Source organism: Schistocerca nitens, chromosome 1, assembly GCF_023898315.1.
Source record: "Schistocerca nitens isolate TAMUIC-IGC-003100 chromosome 1, iqSchNite1.1, whole genome shotgun sequence".
Taxonomy (NCBI): Eukaryota; Metazoa; Arthropoda; class Insecta; order Orthoptera; family Acrididae; genus Schistocerca; species Schistocerca nitens.
In genome coordinates this window covers 505,622,728-505,638,643 of record NC_064614.1, presented here as the reverse complement: position 1 = coordinate 505,638,643, position 15,916 = coordinate 505,622,728, and the positions used below count along the sequence as shown (strand labels likewise).

Sequence of the window (15,916 nt, the reverse complement as noted above, 5' to 3'; positions counted from 1 at the left end):
GAGGAAATTTAGAGAACCAGCATTTGAGGCTGACTGCAATACAATTTTACTGCCGCCAACTTACATTTCTTGGAAAGACAAAAAAGATAAGATAAGAGAGATCAGGCTCGTACAGAGGCATATAGGCAGTCATTTTTCCCTCGTTCTGTTTGGGAGTGGAACAGGGAGAGCAGATGCTAGTTGTGGTACGAGGTACCCTCCACCACGTACCATATGGTGGATTGCGGAGTATGTATGTAGATGTAGATTGAACTTGGACCACAGTGCCCAGTAGATTCTTTTAGAGATAGATCAGAAATTTTATTTCTTAATGTTCTTGGACCATTGTACAACTTGCTTGCACTAGCAACCTTCATTCCCTCAAAAATATTTTAGTATGTTACAATGATAGATAAATTAAGGTGTGATGTTCAGGCAAGACTAAATAAATTGACTTAAACAAAATTAGTGTGGTTAGAATGCAGACCAATTGTATATTAGAGAGGTTTTATATAAGTTTTTAAAAGTGGCCAAAACAGACACATTTATGTCTCTACTTATAGCCCCAAGCAAGGCCACAACAGGGAATTAAAGCTAAGTATGGATCTGTTAATGGCCACAGAAGTTTAATGATACATTTTTAGGGGGTACTACTTTAAACTTCTAATAAATGAAACAATAATACTTACTTTACCTCCTAACAGATTAAGTTTCTTCCAATATTCTATTTAAATGGATAGACTATGAAAACCAGTTATCTTCATCTACATCTGCACTGTGCAAATCACTGTCAAGTGCATGGCAGATAATACCAGTTATCGGAGTCCCTTTCCGTTCCATTAATTCACATATGGAGCACACGAAGAACGTCTGTTTTAATGCCTCTGTGTGTGCTGTAATTATTCCATGGTGCCTATATGAGCAGTACATAGGGGGTTTTAGTATATTCCTAGTCATCATTTAATGCCAGTTCTTGAAACACTTAGTAGATTTTCTCAGGATAGTTTACCTTTATCATCAAGAGTCTGCCAGTTCAGATTCTTCAGCATCTCTGTGACACTCTCCCACGGGTCAAACAAACCTGTGACCATTTGTGCTGCCCTTCTCTGTATTCATTCAATATCCCACACTTGAGCAACGCTCTAGAACTGGCCACACAGGTGACTTGTAAGAAATCACCTTCATATACTGTTTGCGCTTCCCCAGTAACAATAAAATAAAGCCTACCACCTGCTTCATCCACAACTGAGCCTATGTGGTCATTCAATTTCATATCCCTACAAAATTTCACACCCAGGTATTTTTTTGAGTTGGGTGATTTCAACTGTGACTCACTGATATTACAGCCGTAGGATATTACGTTTTTTAACTTTGTGAAGTGATTTTAAATTTCAGAATGTTTAAAGCAAGTTGCCAATCTTTGAAATCTTATCAAGATTTGACTGAATATTTAGGCAGCTTCTTTAAGACAGTGCTTCATTATGGATAACTGCACCATCTGCAAAAAGTGTGATGTTGTGATTAATATTGTTTGCAAGGTCACTAATATACAACATGAACAGTAAGGGTCCCAACACATTTCCCAGGAACACATTCGAGAATACTATTACATCTGGCAATGACTCTCCATCCAAGATAAAAAGCTGCGTCCTTCCTGCTAAAAGTCCTCAATCAAATCACAAATTTCACTTGATACCCCATGTGAACATACTTTTGACAATAAGCATAGGTGTGGTACTGAAACAAATGCTTTTCGGAATTCAAGAAATACTGCATCTACCTGACTGCCTTGATATAAAGCTTTAGGTATGTCATATGACAAAAGTGTGAGTTGGGTCACATGTTCAATATACCTAATTATATTTGAGTTCAGAATACATTCTAAGATTATAAAACAAATCTAAGTCAAAGATACTACATGACTTTTTGTGGATCACTTCTACTGCTCTTCTTGAAGTTGGGAGTGATCTGTCCTTTCCTCCAACTACTGGGCATAGTTTTTTTTTTATTCAAAGGATCTACGATAGATTATAGTTAGACCCTGGAGCTTTGTTCAGTTTCAACTATTTCAGCTGTTTCTCAACACTACTGACAGTAAAAGTTATTTCACTTATCATTTCAATGGAACAAAGATTGAATTGGGGCACTTCTCCTGGATTTTCCTTTGTAAAGGAACATTTGAAAACAGAGTTAAGCATTTCATTTTTTACTGTGCTACCCTCGGCTTCAGCTCTTGTTTCATTCGCTGGGGAATGGACACTAACCCTGGTGTCACTAACAGCCTTCACATACAACCAGAATTTCTTTGGGTTTTGTGAAAGATCATTTGACAATATTCTATTATGGTGACCACTGAAGGCTTCACGACTGCTTAAAGAAAAACTCTACAAAACTCAGCTTTTCAGCACCGATCCTTTCACAAAACTACGACTCCAAACAAGAACAAACAAAGAAATGTTTCTATATTTAATTGAGCAGCACATTTTAAGTTGTTTTCAACAAGCTAGAAATTTCTGTCAAAGCAATATCCACACCTTTCTGTCCCAAATGCAAACAGAAAACTGGCAGGATATATATCAGTCTCAAAATGTAGATGACAAATTTGAGACTTTTCTAAATACTTTTAGTTATTATTTCAAGTACCACCTACCCTTAAAAACAAAAAATATTTCCAGTAACAGTAAATCCCCCAAGTGGATATCCTCAGGTATTATCGCTCCGGCAAAAAAGAAAAAGAGGACTCTTCAAAGTCATATTGATATAACCTGCACCAAATTGAGTAAAGTATGTTTCATGATTAGACAAATAAGAAATATTGTTAATACCAGCACCCTCACATCAATGTACTATGCTCTTTTCCACTCTATATTAAGCTACGGAATTATCTTTTGGGGCCACAGTGCAGAGGCAGTGAGGCTGTTCAAAAAAAGTAGTTAGAATAATATTATTCAAACAGCAGAAAGAATCTTGTAAACCACTGTTCCAGAATCTGAACATATACCCCTCCGCACATACTGGACCTACTATGTTTCACCAAGAAAAATAATAACAACTTAGATATAAACTCAAACTAGCACAAACATGATACAAGGTCAAAGAACACTATACGAATAATTCCCGATTCAACAAAACTATACTGTAAAGGTGTCAAATATATGGAAATAAAACTCTACAATAATCTCCCAATAGCAGTGAAGAACATTACACAAGTGAATGATTTTAAAGTAAAACTACTGTCACTCCTAATTAAACACTGCCTCTACAGCATACAGGAATTCCTTGAAAACAGCCTGCTACAAGGAACTACTATGAGGAGCTGCTCAACAAAAACATCAGATAATGGATCACAAACTATTGACCTTATGTAACATACCTGAATGTAAGTTTTATTGGTATAAATGCTAAATTCTGCTACAGAATAAATATAAGACCTAAGTACATTACACATGTAATATAAATATGTAATAATTTTATAGATTCATAGACATAGGCCTAATTGATCCTAAACTATTGACATTATGTAACATAACTGAAAGTAAGTTTTATTGTTGTAAATGCTAAATACCAGTACAGAATAAATATAAGACCTAAGTACATTACACATGTGATATAAGTATGTAAGCCAGCCGCGGTGGTCTAGCGGTTCTAGGCGCTCAGTCCGGAACCACGCGACTGCTACGGTCGCAGGTTCGAATCCTGCCTTGGGCATGGGTGTGTGTGATGTCCTTAGGTTAGTTAGGTTTAAGTAGTTCTACGTTCTAGGGGATTGATGACCACAGATGTTAAGTCCCATAGTGCTCAGAGCCATTTGAACCATTTTTATAAGTATGTAATCATTTTATAGATTCATAGACATGTACCTCTTCTTATAAATGCCTAATATGTATCAAATGACATGTCCTATATCATGATGTGCATTTCTGTGCAATGTATGATTCAGAGGATCAAAACAAATAAAAAATAAACAAATAAATAAAAAGATTGGCAGGTACTCAAAGGAAGGTTAAAAGTACATAAATTACATCATAGTGGCCATAAGTGGGGCCTTGACCCAACTTCAGGAAATTAAACTACACTGGGTGTCCCTCCCAAGACTCAGCAGGTGCTTTTTCTCTGATGTTTCAGTAGATATCTGCAATTCTGACCCCCCCCCCCTCCTCCTCCTCCAATGTGTAGCTGGAGTTAGCCCAAAAAAAAAAAAATACAGCTCATCAAGTCTCTCATACAACAACCAGTGCTGATGGAAAGAGTCAATTTATTTCCACACTGCAAAGAATATTATTTTAAAGCAGAATTTCTCATGCCCATTCCATACAGCACCCCCAAATAGTGCGAAAATCATTTTATCAATATGTATTAACAGTAACAGTAAAACAAAGAACAACCAGTACTCCAGCAGCATCTCCACTAGACCTACATATGTCTAGTAAACAATTTGATATAAGCCACTGCCCATGAGAAATACACAATGTATCATAATTGCAACAAACAGAGGTCTAAAACACAAATGTACACACCAAAACAACTTGACACCATTTATGCAACATATGACTATCTCAACCCTCAGAAGTTGAAACACAGAACTAGTTTCCTCACTATACCTGTATGAAATAATCTCGCATGTACAAATTAATGGTGCTGCTTAGCTGAACAGGAACATAGCCAACATAAATATAAAGCAAGCTCTAAGAAAGTTTCTCATGTACACAGAAAATAGCTTCCTTTAACTGATCAGATCTCTATATAAATGCTAGTTGGATTTCACACAAGACCTTTATGCAGCATAAAAACTATAGAAAAGACTTCACTATGCTGAAATAATTTGAAATGTAATTTCTGTACATTTTGTCTGATTACTATTAACAAATACCTTCACAATACGAGGTTGCAAAAGTTCAGTTCACAAATAAAAGTTACGCTTCATACAGTGTTTCTATCTAAGGATATTTCTTCTGGTTCTCTTTTTTCCAGCTGTAAGTCCTAATATTGTGAACCAATTCAGAACAGATAGAAAACCTCTCATAAGAGTCAATTTCTTTAACAACATATAGTTTGAGAAAAGAAGGGTCTTGTATTTGGTGCTGTGATTTAATTTTGTTTAACAACATATAGTTTGAGAAAAGAAGGGTCTTGTATTTGGTGCTGTGATTTAATGCACCTGTTAAAAAAAAAAAAAATGCTTATGTACACATTGCTTTTCCATGTTGATAATTTATGTGCTTGAGGGAGGGGGGTTCCGTATGAAAATACTTTATAACAAATGAAACTATTGCTGCTATTTACACGATGTAGGCCTTGCTACCCTCGGAACTTTCGCTATACTCAGTACACATTCCACTTTTGTAATACCCAAATAAAAATCATTAACTTCAACACAAAACAAAGCTTCTTTCGATAGTTTTGTTTGAAGCAAGTATCATTAGCGTATACTTTGAACGTTTTAAATATTCCACATAAGCCCTAATGAGTGTCATTCTTTTTAACATGAATCGGTAACAAAATCGTGCACGGTATACCAAAACGAATGGTTGTAAAAGTTTGGAATTAGTGTAAACATTGAGTAAACATGATGACAATCGAGAGAGCGTAGAACATTAACTTCGATTTAATCCAAATTTAATATGAATTACCATCATCGATCTCTAAACGTCGATGAAAATTGACTTATAATCAGTGACATTGGTTGTTCTTAAACGCAAGATACGTAAGTGATTCCCTGCAAGTCCCAGTTTCACCAATGTTGTTAAAGAATGTAGGTATAGCAACAAACTGGCACACCGGACGCAAATAATTTGAACAACTCTTTGTCTATCTCAAATGGCACCGGATAAATTTCTGCAGGCACCCATGAACACAGCAGATCCAATGTCACTATCAGACAGGCGTTCCCATTTGGCTGTGCGACTTGATAGACAAAAGGCAAAAACACAACGCAACTGCTGAGCTTACTACTCCAACGTAAAAAATCACTGCAAGCAGTAACAGAGTTTACCTGAAAGTCTTGAAAAGTATTTTACTGCAGAGCACATATTTTCCATGTCCATACAGGATGACCGAACATTTGTTTACAAATCTTAAATGAACGCGGTTAAGCAGTGTTTGAAATCACTGCAGCGCTGCCAACCTTATGTAGGTTCGCTTTTGGGGGCGTATTCCTGGTAGTTTGCTTTTGTTGTAGGTCGTATTTCAACAGTGGTACACTTCCAGTTTCGTTCATTTCGAGGTACTGAGGCTGAAACGTAATTGAATGACGTCAATTCTGTATTAATAATAACTGAAATATTACAATCCATCGCATCTTGCAATGAATTACCGTTTCTCTCAATGTGTTTAGTTCATTTAATTTCACGGGCTGTAGGTCCAAAAGTGATGCAAAGGAGGTGTACCGTCAATCAAATAAAATAAATTTAACATTGGAGATAAACCTGATTATTCTTTTAAATTATTAAATCTGTGGAATACACGTTACTGGTAGAGTAGTTTATTTAGAAGACGTTATGGTATCAATCTGTACAACACTTAACTAATGCCCATCAATCATTACTGTTTGTAGGCCATAGAAATAACTATTATTGACAGCAGAATTGAAAGCGAGCAAACCAAACATACTATCATTCTTCTTCGTTTGCACTTCTTGTTTGCGGATACAGCCATAGAATAGGGTACCGAGGAGGAACAATCGTACCATATGGTTTTGGGGTAAAGTTTAGCACTTGGGATTTAATATCCGCATTCAGTGTTTATCTGTACAGCATTTTGTGCGCCGTCTGTCTCTCGCGTCTCATCCTGTTGATTCTGAGGCATTCACATTCACTATTGCCTACATTTGTCTTATTTTGCCACTCATTCGGTGCTAAGAAATCAGAATGCTTCATTTCCGTACATAAGAATTTCTATTTTTTTGTCACTGTTCCTTATTACCTGAAAAATTTCTTGCGGTGTGAAAATAAATTCTTTCATATTAACAGTCTTTTCTATTATACCAAGGACTCCGTCATTAGGCGGTATGAGTGACCCGACAGTAAGAACTTTTTAATCAAAGGTGTCTACCATGACAACTATAAACAATTGGGTAAGTCATTCCGTTGGAAAGGGGGGGCAGGGTGTCACGTTGCTATTGGTTAACGCGTAAGACGTTATCGCAAATGCCGTTCTACCGGCGAGAGTGTACTAGCCTATTGTCAACGAACAACAAAAAAATGACAGGCGGAAAAAATTCTTCGAGTCGCAAGCTTTTGTACTATGGTAGGACGGAGTGTCATGAGCAACATACTAAAAATCCTGACCGATGGGATATGAGCATTGTCCCTGGGGGGCGGGAGGGGGGGGGGGGTTAAAGGTCACTTTTTAGGTTTTTCTTGAATAACACGAAACCGCGGATTATGGCGGAAATGTGTGTCAGTACAAAATTAAATTACATTCAGTTTGCTACAAAAATGGTCCTATTAACTTTTTTCTCTAGGCTAATAGTTCAAGCGTTGAAAGTGATGAAAAAATCGCAAATTATTAAAAATATTGTTTTAACGGTATAAAATTAATATTTATCTTTAAATGAAGTATGTAAAAAACAAATATTAAATGTATGTACCACGTCAAAGTACAGTAGAGTCGTATTAAGAGGTAAGTTACGATCCGGTGATGTAACAGGGGTGTGGGGGGGGGGGGGGGGGAGAGATGCTTGGGGTAGAAGCGCAAGGGAAGGTAGGTCGCCGGACTGTGTGCATCTACTTTCAACTTTCATGCGCCTGCAAACCGACAATCGAGCAGGTGATTTCCCACTCTATATACGTCACAAGTAGAGCGAACTAACGGATCCAAAGGAACGGTTCACCAAAATGAACGGGAGGAGCAAAGAACGAATTCTAAGGAAAGGTCTTTCACAGTTCACTTCGGTCGCGGCTTTCTACTTACAGTTCCCGGGAACGGGAAACGGTCGGTCTCGTTTCCCCAACGGCACGTCGCCCGGTCTCGTTCCAGCCTCGGTCGCGTTCCCGTCTCTGTTTCGGTCTTCCTCGGCCGGACTCGTCCTCCTTCGCGTGGCCATTCGTCGCATTTTCACTGCCGACTGCTCCTTGTTAGTTCAGTACCGAGTTGTTCGTTTCGTTCGCTGCGCACGCCCATTCTAAATCTATTTTAAACCTTTCTTGAACTCTGGACTTCTGGTTCTTTTCGTATTCTAATCAGCGTCCACGACCGGTAATTAAAATGTATTCTGTAAATTACATAAAATTACGTGGTATGTAATACGTACATCTTTTCAGGTAACAAAAGGGCACATCAGCTTACTTCATTATTTCGATCAAAAGCAGAAGACATACTTATAAAATAGGCAAGTTTTTTTTTTGTTATTACACATACAAAAGAAGTCGGCACGGCACACACGAGTGGTCATTTTCCGTCTTTTTTTTATCCAAGGTAAAACAGCATGTTCATTGTTGTGGAAGGCAGACCGACTTACAACCGAATGAAGCCTGCGCTCCGGATTCGAGTGTCAGGTGTCACATTTTGTAATGAGAATATGATAACGTCGGCCGAAGTGGCCGTGCGGTTAAAGGCGCTGCAGTCTGGAACCGCAAGACCGCTACGGTCGCAGGTTCGAATCCTGCCTCGGGCATGGATGTTTGTGATGTCCTTAGGTTAGTTAGGTTTAAGTAGTTCTAAGTTCTAGGGGACTAATGACCTCAGAAGTTGAGTCCCATAGTGCTCAGAGCCATTAATATGATAACTTCTACAATATAATTTCAGTGGTACAGCGTGGCGCACGAAAAATCGGCCCGAGTACTATATTGCCCATTGCCGCCCACCAATCGTCATCTATTGTTTCGAAGTTGTTGTTTGCATTAGGCTATTTGTTATTTCTTTACTGGCTAATTATTACATGTTTATCTACTCTGCTCCTAGCGCTCAACAAATCGTGCGTAATTGGCGAGCAATCTGTACTCGGGGCCGGTTTTTTGTGAGCCGAATTTTACTTCACTGCGATCAGCCACATATCGCTACAATTGGCTAAACGAGAGGTTTTTCAGGTTCACGAAAATTACTTCTACAAGTGTGTGAGAATTCTGTAATTAATAAAAACTCCAGGGGGGAGGCAAGTGCCCCCTCGCTTTTGGCGCCTTCCATCTTCAGTCATCTATGCTACTAACTTTCAATTTTTCATAAGAACCATATACCATGCACAAATGAACTGTGAACGAGTGAAAATGAACGGTTCCCAAAAAAGAGCGATCACCGGTGGACTAGTTACCAAGGATGAACGAATTTGTCCATCTCTAGTCACAAGAAGCCAACTTCAGGCTGTTTCATCGACTTATACCGAGCCTCCACAGCGCGCCTTACTGCAGACGCAGTGCGCATACATTCCCGGGTCAAAGAGCAGACAGTATACAGAAAGGAAAGTAGAGGGTGGCTCCTTTGATTTGTATGAAGCCAAGCGCTGTGCTCATCGTCATACTGAAACTGAGTAAACGCGAAACGGTAGCTGCTTACTACTACGGCTCGAAATGGACTTTCTAACGAAGCAGAACTAATGTAACCGACTAAATGAATACTTTTACGAAAGGAAACGGTAATGAAACAAGGTGTGATAAATTTTTAGTTAAAAGCTTATCACATGAGCTTTAAATTGATTTCTGTTCACGTGTGCAATCTGCGAACGGCCACTGCCTTTACGAGGGTTGCCCAGAGAGTAATGCACCAATTTTTTTTTTCTCAGCCATAAACAATGCTATGAGTGCCAAACGTTACGTGTCTATTATTTGAAGTCTTCTGAGTGAGCGCGCCAAATTTGCATCACTTTCGACAGATAGCATAGCTGCAGTACATTTCAAAACGGCGTCTGTAGGTGATGTAGGTTACAAGCAAAGTGCCGTCATTGAATTTCTCACTGAAGAGAAAGAAACTGTGGGAAATATTCACAAACGCTTGTGCAAAGTCTATGAAGCAAATGATGGCGACAGAAGAACATTTAGTCGCTGGGCACGGTGGCTGAGGTCACCAGAAGGTGGTTCGGCAAAGCTCCACGATTTGCAGCGGTCGGGGAGACCATTCACGGCTGTATCACCTGACATGTTGCAGCGAGCTGATGATGTCATTCCCGAGGACATATGCCATTCGTGGAAGACAGTTTGAGGACGATGAGGAGGAGATTCACGCGGTGAAGCACTGGCTTCGCCACTAGGACAATGATTGGTGCCGATATGGCATACACGCCCTTGTTTCGCGCTGGAGGAAGGCCATAGAACGAGATGTAGATTACGTGGAAAAATAGGGTGTGTATCTAAAACACCATTCTTTCGTGTGCGTAATTATCATTATGTTCAATACAAAACTGTCGAAGAAAAAATGCGGTGCTACTTTGTGGGCAACCCTCGTAGCTTCAGATGACAATGGAGCTACTTCGTTTTGTAAATATCGTTTTTTCTTTATCTGCAGCAGTTTTATTTTACACCTTAATTTTTCTTTTCTGAGACTGTGAACCGATAAATCAACTTCACTTCCAACAGAAATCGTTGTTATTGAACACTCCGCTGGCGTATCAGTGTTTGCATCATTGCTTAATTTTTCATTCATGTTTTCAATCTAAAAGTAAGTCACACTACTGACCATTAAAATTGCTGCACCAAGAAGAAATAAAGACGATAAACGGGTATTCGTTGGACAAATATATTATACTAGAACTGACATGTGATAACATTTTCACGCAGTTTGGGTTCACAGATCCTGAGAAATCAGTACCCAGAACAACCACCTCTGGTCGTAATAACGGCCTTGATATGCCTGGGCATTGAATCAATCAGAGCTTGGATGGCGTGTAGAGGTACAGCTGCCCATGCAGCTTCAACACGAAACCACAGTTCATCAAGAGTAGTGACTGGCTTATTGGGACGAGTCAGTTGCTCGGCCACCATTGACCAGACGTTTTCAATTGGTGAGAGATCTGGAGAATGTGCTGGCCAGGACAGCAGTCGAACATTTTCAGTATCCAGAAAGGCCCGTATAGGACCTGCAACATGCGGTCGTGCATTATCCTGCTGAAATGTAGGGTTTCGCAGGGACAAATGAAGGGTAGAGCCACGGGCCGCAACACATCTGAAATGTAACGTCCACTGTTCAAAGTGCCATCATTGTGAGCAAGAGGTGGCACCCCATACCATCACGTCAGGTGATACGCCAGTATGGCGATGACGAATACAAGCTTCCAATGTGCAATGGATCAAATGGTTCAAATGGCTCTGAGCACTATGGGACTTAACTTCTAAGGTCATCAGTCCCCTAGAACTTAGAACTACTTAAACCTAACTATCCTAAGGACATCACACACATCCATGCCCGAGGCAGGATTCGAACCTGCGACCGTAGCGGTCGCGCGGTTCCAGACTGTAGTGCCTAGAACCGCTCGGCCACCTCGACCGGCTCCAATGTGCATTCACCGCGATGTCGCCAAACACGGATGCGACCATCATGATGCTGTAAACAGAACCTGGATTTTCCCGAAAAAATGATGTTTTGCCATTCGTGCACCCAGGTTCGTCGTTGAGTACACCATCGCAGGCGCTCCTGTCTGTGATACAGCGTCGATGGTAACCGCAGCCATGGTCTCTGAGCCGATAGTCCATGCCGCTGCAAACGTCGTAGAACTGTTCGTGCAGGTGGTTGTTGTCTTGTAAACGTCCCCATCTGTTGACTAAGGGATCGAGACGTGTCTGCACGATCCGTTACAGTCATGCGGATAAGATGCCTGTCATCTCAACTGCTAGTGATACGAGGCCGTTGGGACCCGGCACGGCGTTCCGTATTACCCTCCTGAACACACCAATTCCATATTCTGCTAACAGTCATTGGATCTCGATCAACGCGAGCAGCAATGTCGCGATACTACAAACCGCAATCGCGATAGTCTACAATCCGACCTTTATCAAAGTCGGAAACGTGATGGTACTCATTTCTCCTCCTTTACACGAGACATCGCAACAACGTTTCATCAGGCAACACCGGTCAACTGCTGTTTGTGTATGAGAAATCGGTTGGAAACTTTCCTCATGTCACCACGTTGTAGGTGTCGCCACCGGCGCCAACCTTGTGTGAATGCTCTGAAAAGCTAATCATTTGCATATCACAGCATCTTCTTCCTGCCGGTTAAATTTCGCTTCTGTAGCACGTCATCTTCGTGGTGTAGTAAATTTTAAGGCCAGTAGAGTATTACTTTAAATGAATTTACACAAATTTAATTTACACAAATCTATTGAATTAGTCCCAGCTTTAAAAAGTTCACTCTAATATATTACGTAATATGAATCATATTCGTTAAATAAATGACAATTTGTAAGTGTCCCTTAGAAACTTTGTCTAGTGTTGGCCTAAACATGAGATGTGTTCACGTTTTCCATTATGTAACAGTTAGCAAAGAATGTCGTCTTCTTCATAATTTTCTTCTAGCGTTAAGTGCTACAATAAATCGCCAGCACTAGTTTGAGAAACGTGCATTTACTTCAGCGAACTGTTCATAACTGACAAGTGGACCGTCTCTACCAATTTCTTCCAAATTTATGGTATACGCAGGGCTTGCGTACAAATGAAAATAACAGAAGGAGGAGTCCAGATGGCCTAGCGTTTAGAAAAAATAGCATTTTTGGCGCGGGTCGGGTGAGGCAGTTTCTAGGCAGCGGTTGGCGCAACAGAAAGAGTGCGGAACGGAATTCCGACGGTGGCGGCGTCGAAACGCCATGGGGAAACTATTTTACTTTTTTTCTTTTCAATTTATACATTACTTACATTGAAAATAAACCAAAATAATGCTCAATATGTTGAATACATTAATATTTTCATAAAAGGCGTGAAAAGGAAAGGTGAAAGCAAAATTCAGAGACTCTCATATCAGCCCCACATATAAAAATTTTGACTGATGTATCGAAGTCCTATATATGTGGGAAGGACAAACAAATCTACACTTATACAACGAAATTTTTCAAGATCGTGCAGTGTTAAAGTGATTCTACCAAAGGCACTACGCTAGTGCAAATGTGCGAGTTCCTTTTTTATCGCCAGGTGTATGAGTTGATTTGGAACCTCGAAAACTGCTCTTATGTCATCGATAAAAAATGGGAAATCCCATCCCGAGTACACTACAGCACAATACTCTCTGCTGTACATCACCGCCAATGTTTGGTGACGTGATGCATTCATGCGGTTTCAGGGGCGGTGGCAATGGGGGGAGGGGGGGCTATAGCCCCCCCCCCCCTCAAATGGAGTATCATATTACACTGGATAAAATGACTTCAGAAATCAGCGAATATATTACTTCAACAGATTCAATCATTTTTTAAAATAATTATGTAGCAATATAGGTATCAATGTATTTCAAATACATTTTAACAAAAGGATATGAGCGGCAAAAAGCTTACTACCTAAACCATTAAATATCATTTAACTTAAAATGGGCGTCATATTATTTATTAATATACATTGGATGTATGTTAATGTGCGAGTACCACTTACAATAATTAAGAAACCTAAATATGCCGGGGATGCCTACCAACACTTAAATTGCTGACCCCAGACAAAAACTTCGAAATCGCCGGACATTTGGGCCAAATTGTATTATTTTCCCGGGCACACATGTTCTGTAGACACGCTTTTACCCTTAACTCCAAAACAGTTAGCAAAAACAACTTTAAGCAACACCAAATTTGTCGGTGAAGGAACCCAGCTCTCCTTTTGTAAGGGATATTCCATTCCCCCAAACCACACCCCTCCCCCGCCCTCAGCCGTTACCCATGACCGACTTCTAGAATCGACCCTGTGTGGTTTGCTGCTAAGCAATACCACAGTATATATTAGATTGTGGCAATACGATGAGAGAGGGACTTTTACGAATGTAATCGAAGTTTGTGTATTTATAGAAATTTTAAAACAACCATGTAATTGTATAAAAACGACGTTTTAGCGTGCAACAAGCCGAGAAAATGACTACTTTTCCAGTTTTTACAGTAAATATCGCCCCAACAGTTGTTAATCAACCATTGCAAAATAATGAAAGTATCTAATTTTACATACAAAGCTCTCATATACAGTTTAAAATCGCTTACTGAGAAATTGTATGCAATCACAAATTTTTTTGCCTTTCCATTTACATGCCTTTTATGAAAGTATTAATAAATACAACATATTAAACATTACTTCTGTTTATTTTGTAGTGTAAGCGACGTAAAAATTTAAAATATGAAAGATGAAATAGTTTGTACAGACGGACTCGTAATTACGATTCTTGATTTATCCTTCCGTTTTCTTTCTACTGAGCCATTCCCTAATTACAGACTGTGTTATCATTAACGTCTCATGCCTCGAACAAGCAACGCCAAAAATTTTATTTTCTTTTAAACTTTTGCCACCTGGTGTTCCCACGTTTTTTTTTTTCTGCCAGCAGCGTAATACGCCGCTCTGCAACCTACAGATAAAGTTAAAAAATACATAATGAGAAGATATAACAATAAAAACAGGTGATAAAACGGTGACTGTTTAAAACTGGTACATGGCGAAAAGTTCTGAAGAAAACATGAAAAACAAAGGGGTCAGTGATGCTGATTAAAAACACTTAGGAAATAGGCACAATTAAAAAATATGGTGACAGTCTGGTTTCTGTTTGCAACACTTTAAGGGGGGCTGGAAGGATCCATCTTCTCCATGTTAATTTTAGCAAATAGAAGGAACATTTTTTCTAAAACCATTAAACATATTGCTCTGTAACTTGGACTACAGGTCCAGTGAATATTTCTCTACAAAGTTATAATGCCATGTTAAGAAATATTTATTGGTTTTTGTTTCACGTTTTTTTAAAACAGATGCTTATATTTTCTCTAAAATTTTGCACTTTTTCTTCTATAACTCTTGAATTATACAATGTTTTTTACAATTTGTTGTAAAAAATGAAGGAAAAGAAGTAAAAAATATTGTGTATAAATTTCCTCAAAGATGAAAATTTTAAAGTTACGGGAAAGGGCTTCCAAAGTTTTTTAATACATTCCTGCCAAATATGATGGATTATCAGCATCCTCTTCTTTCTCCAGTGTTAGTTTCCTTTTCACTGGTCTTTTCTTCCCTTTTGCTGCATGTTGTAGGCTTTTGTCTCCTCTTCCTACACCTCTTAGTCTTTCTTCATCAATTAGGCACATTGTGGAAATGGTGTTGTGCCCTGGTTGGAAACCTAAACGTTTCAGCACATCACATTTGATAATGTTTCCTTCATTGTATGTTGCCACTGCAAAATGCAATGTTTTTATGTGTACAAAAACTCTTTTGGGAATCCTAATCCAAATTAAATTATTTACACTTTCATTTGGATTTTGTGTTTTCCCATGTAAACACTTTTCCAATAAACTTTGATGTGATAAATCTCTAAATATGGGCTTATTTACATCAATTACAGCATTTGGCAAACTGTTTTTATGGGCATATTCTTTTCCTGATTGGTACTTACACCATGAGTCATCACCTGTGGTGCACAGTGTATGTTGTGGGTGCTCATTTTTTGATGCAGTAAGAAAAAATAATGCCGATACTGCTCTCCTCATATGCTCAATGCTTCTTGTATTTTGCCTAATTGCACACCCATAATAGGTCTGCAATCTCTCAATTGCTTCATCTGTCAATCTTCCTCTTCCTCCAAGGCTCTTACCATCACTAAGGTTCTGGGATCCTAATGTCTGCTTTAGTTTGTGCAAGCGAGTGCCCATGCACTTCCACACATGTCCAATGCACTCCTGTTATGTAATGTGAATTTCATTGCCATAAAGTACGCAACTCGTGGTTTTGCGGTAGCGTTCTCACTTCCAGCGCATGGGGTCCCGGTTTCGATTCCCGGCAGGGTCAGGGATTTTCCCTGCCTTGAGATGACTGGGTGTTGTTGTGTCGTCTTCATCATCATCATCATTCATCTCCA

General features: G+C 39.3%; 1 protein-coding gene across 3 annotated transcripts in view; it reads right to left on the bottom strand.

Moving 5' to 3' along the window:
* The window catches only part of LOC126252933 (centromere protein I-like), a 370,827-nt gene extending 364,742 nt beyond the window's left edge, over positions 1–6,085 (bottom strand). For all 3 annotated transcript variants that reach the window (XM_049953938.1, XM_049953931.1, XM_049953948.1), the window contains exon 1: positions 5,972–6,085. In XM_049953938.1, the coding sequence (XP_049809895.1) occupies positions 5,972–6,023 (52 nt within the window). In that variant the 5' untranslated portion in view covers positions 6,024–6,085. The remainder of the gene's footprint in view (positions 1–5,971) is intronic.
* Positions 6,086–15,916: the final 9,831 nt, after the last annotated feature.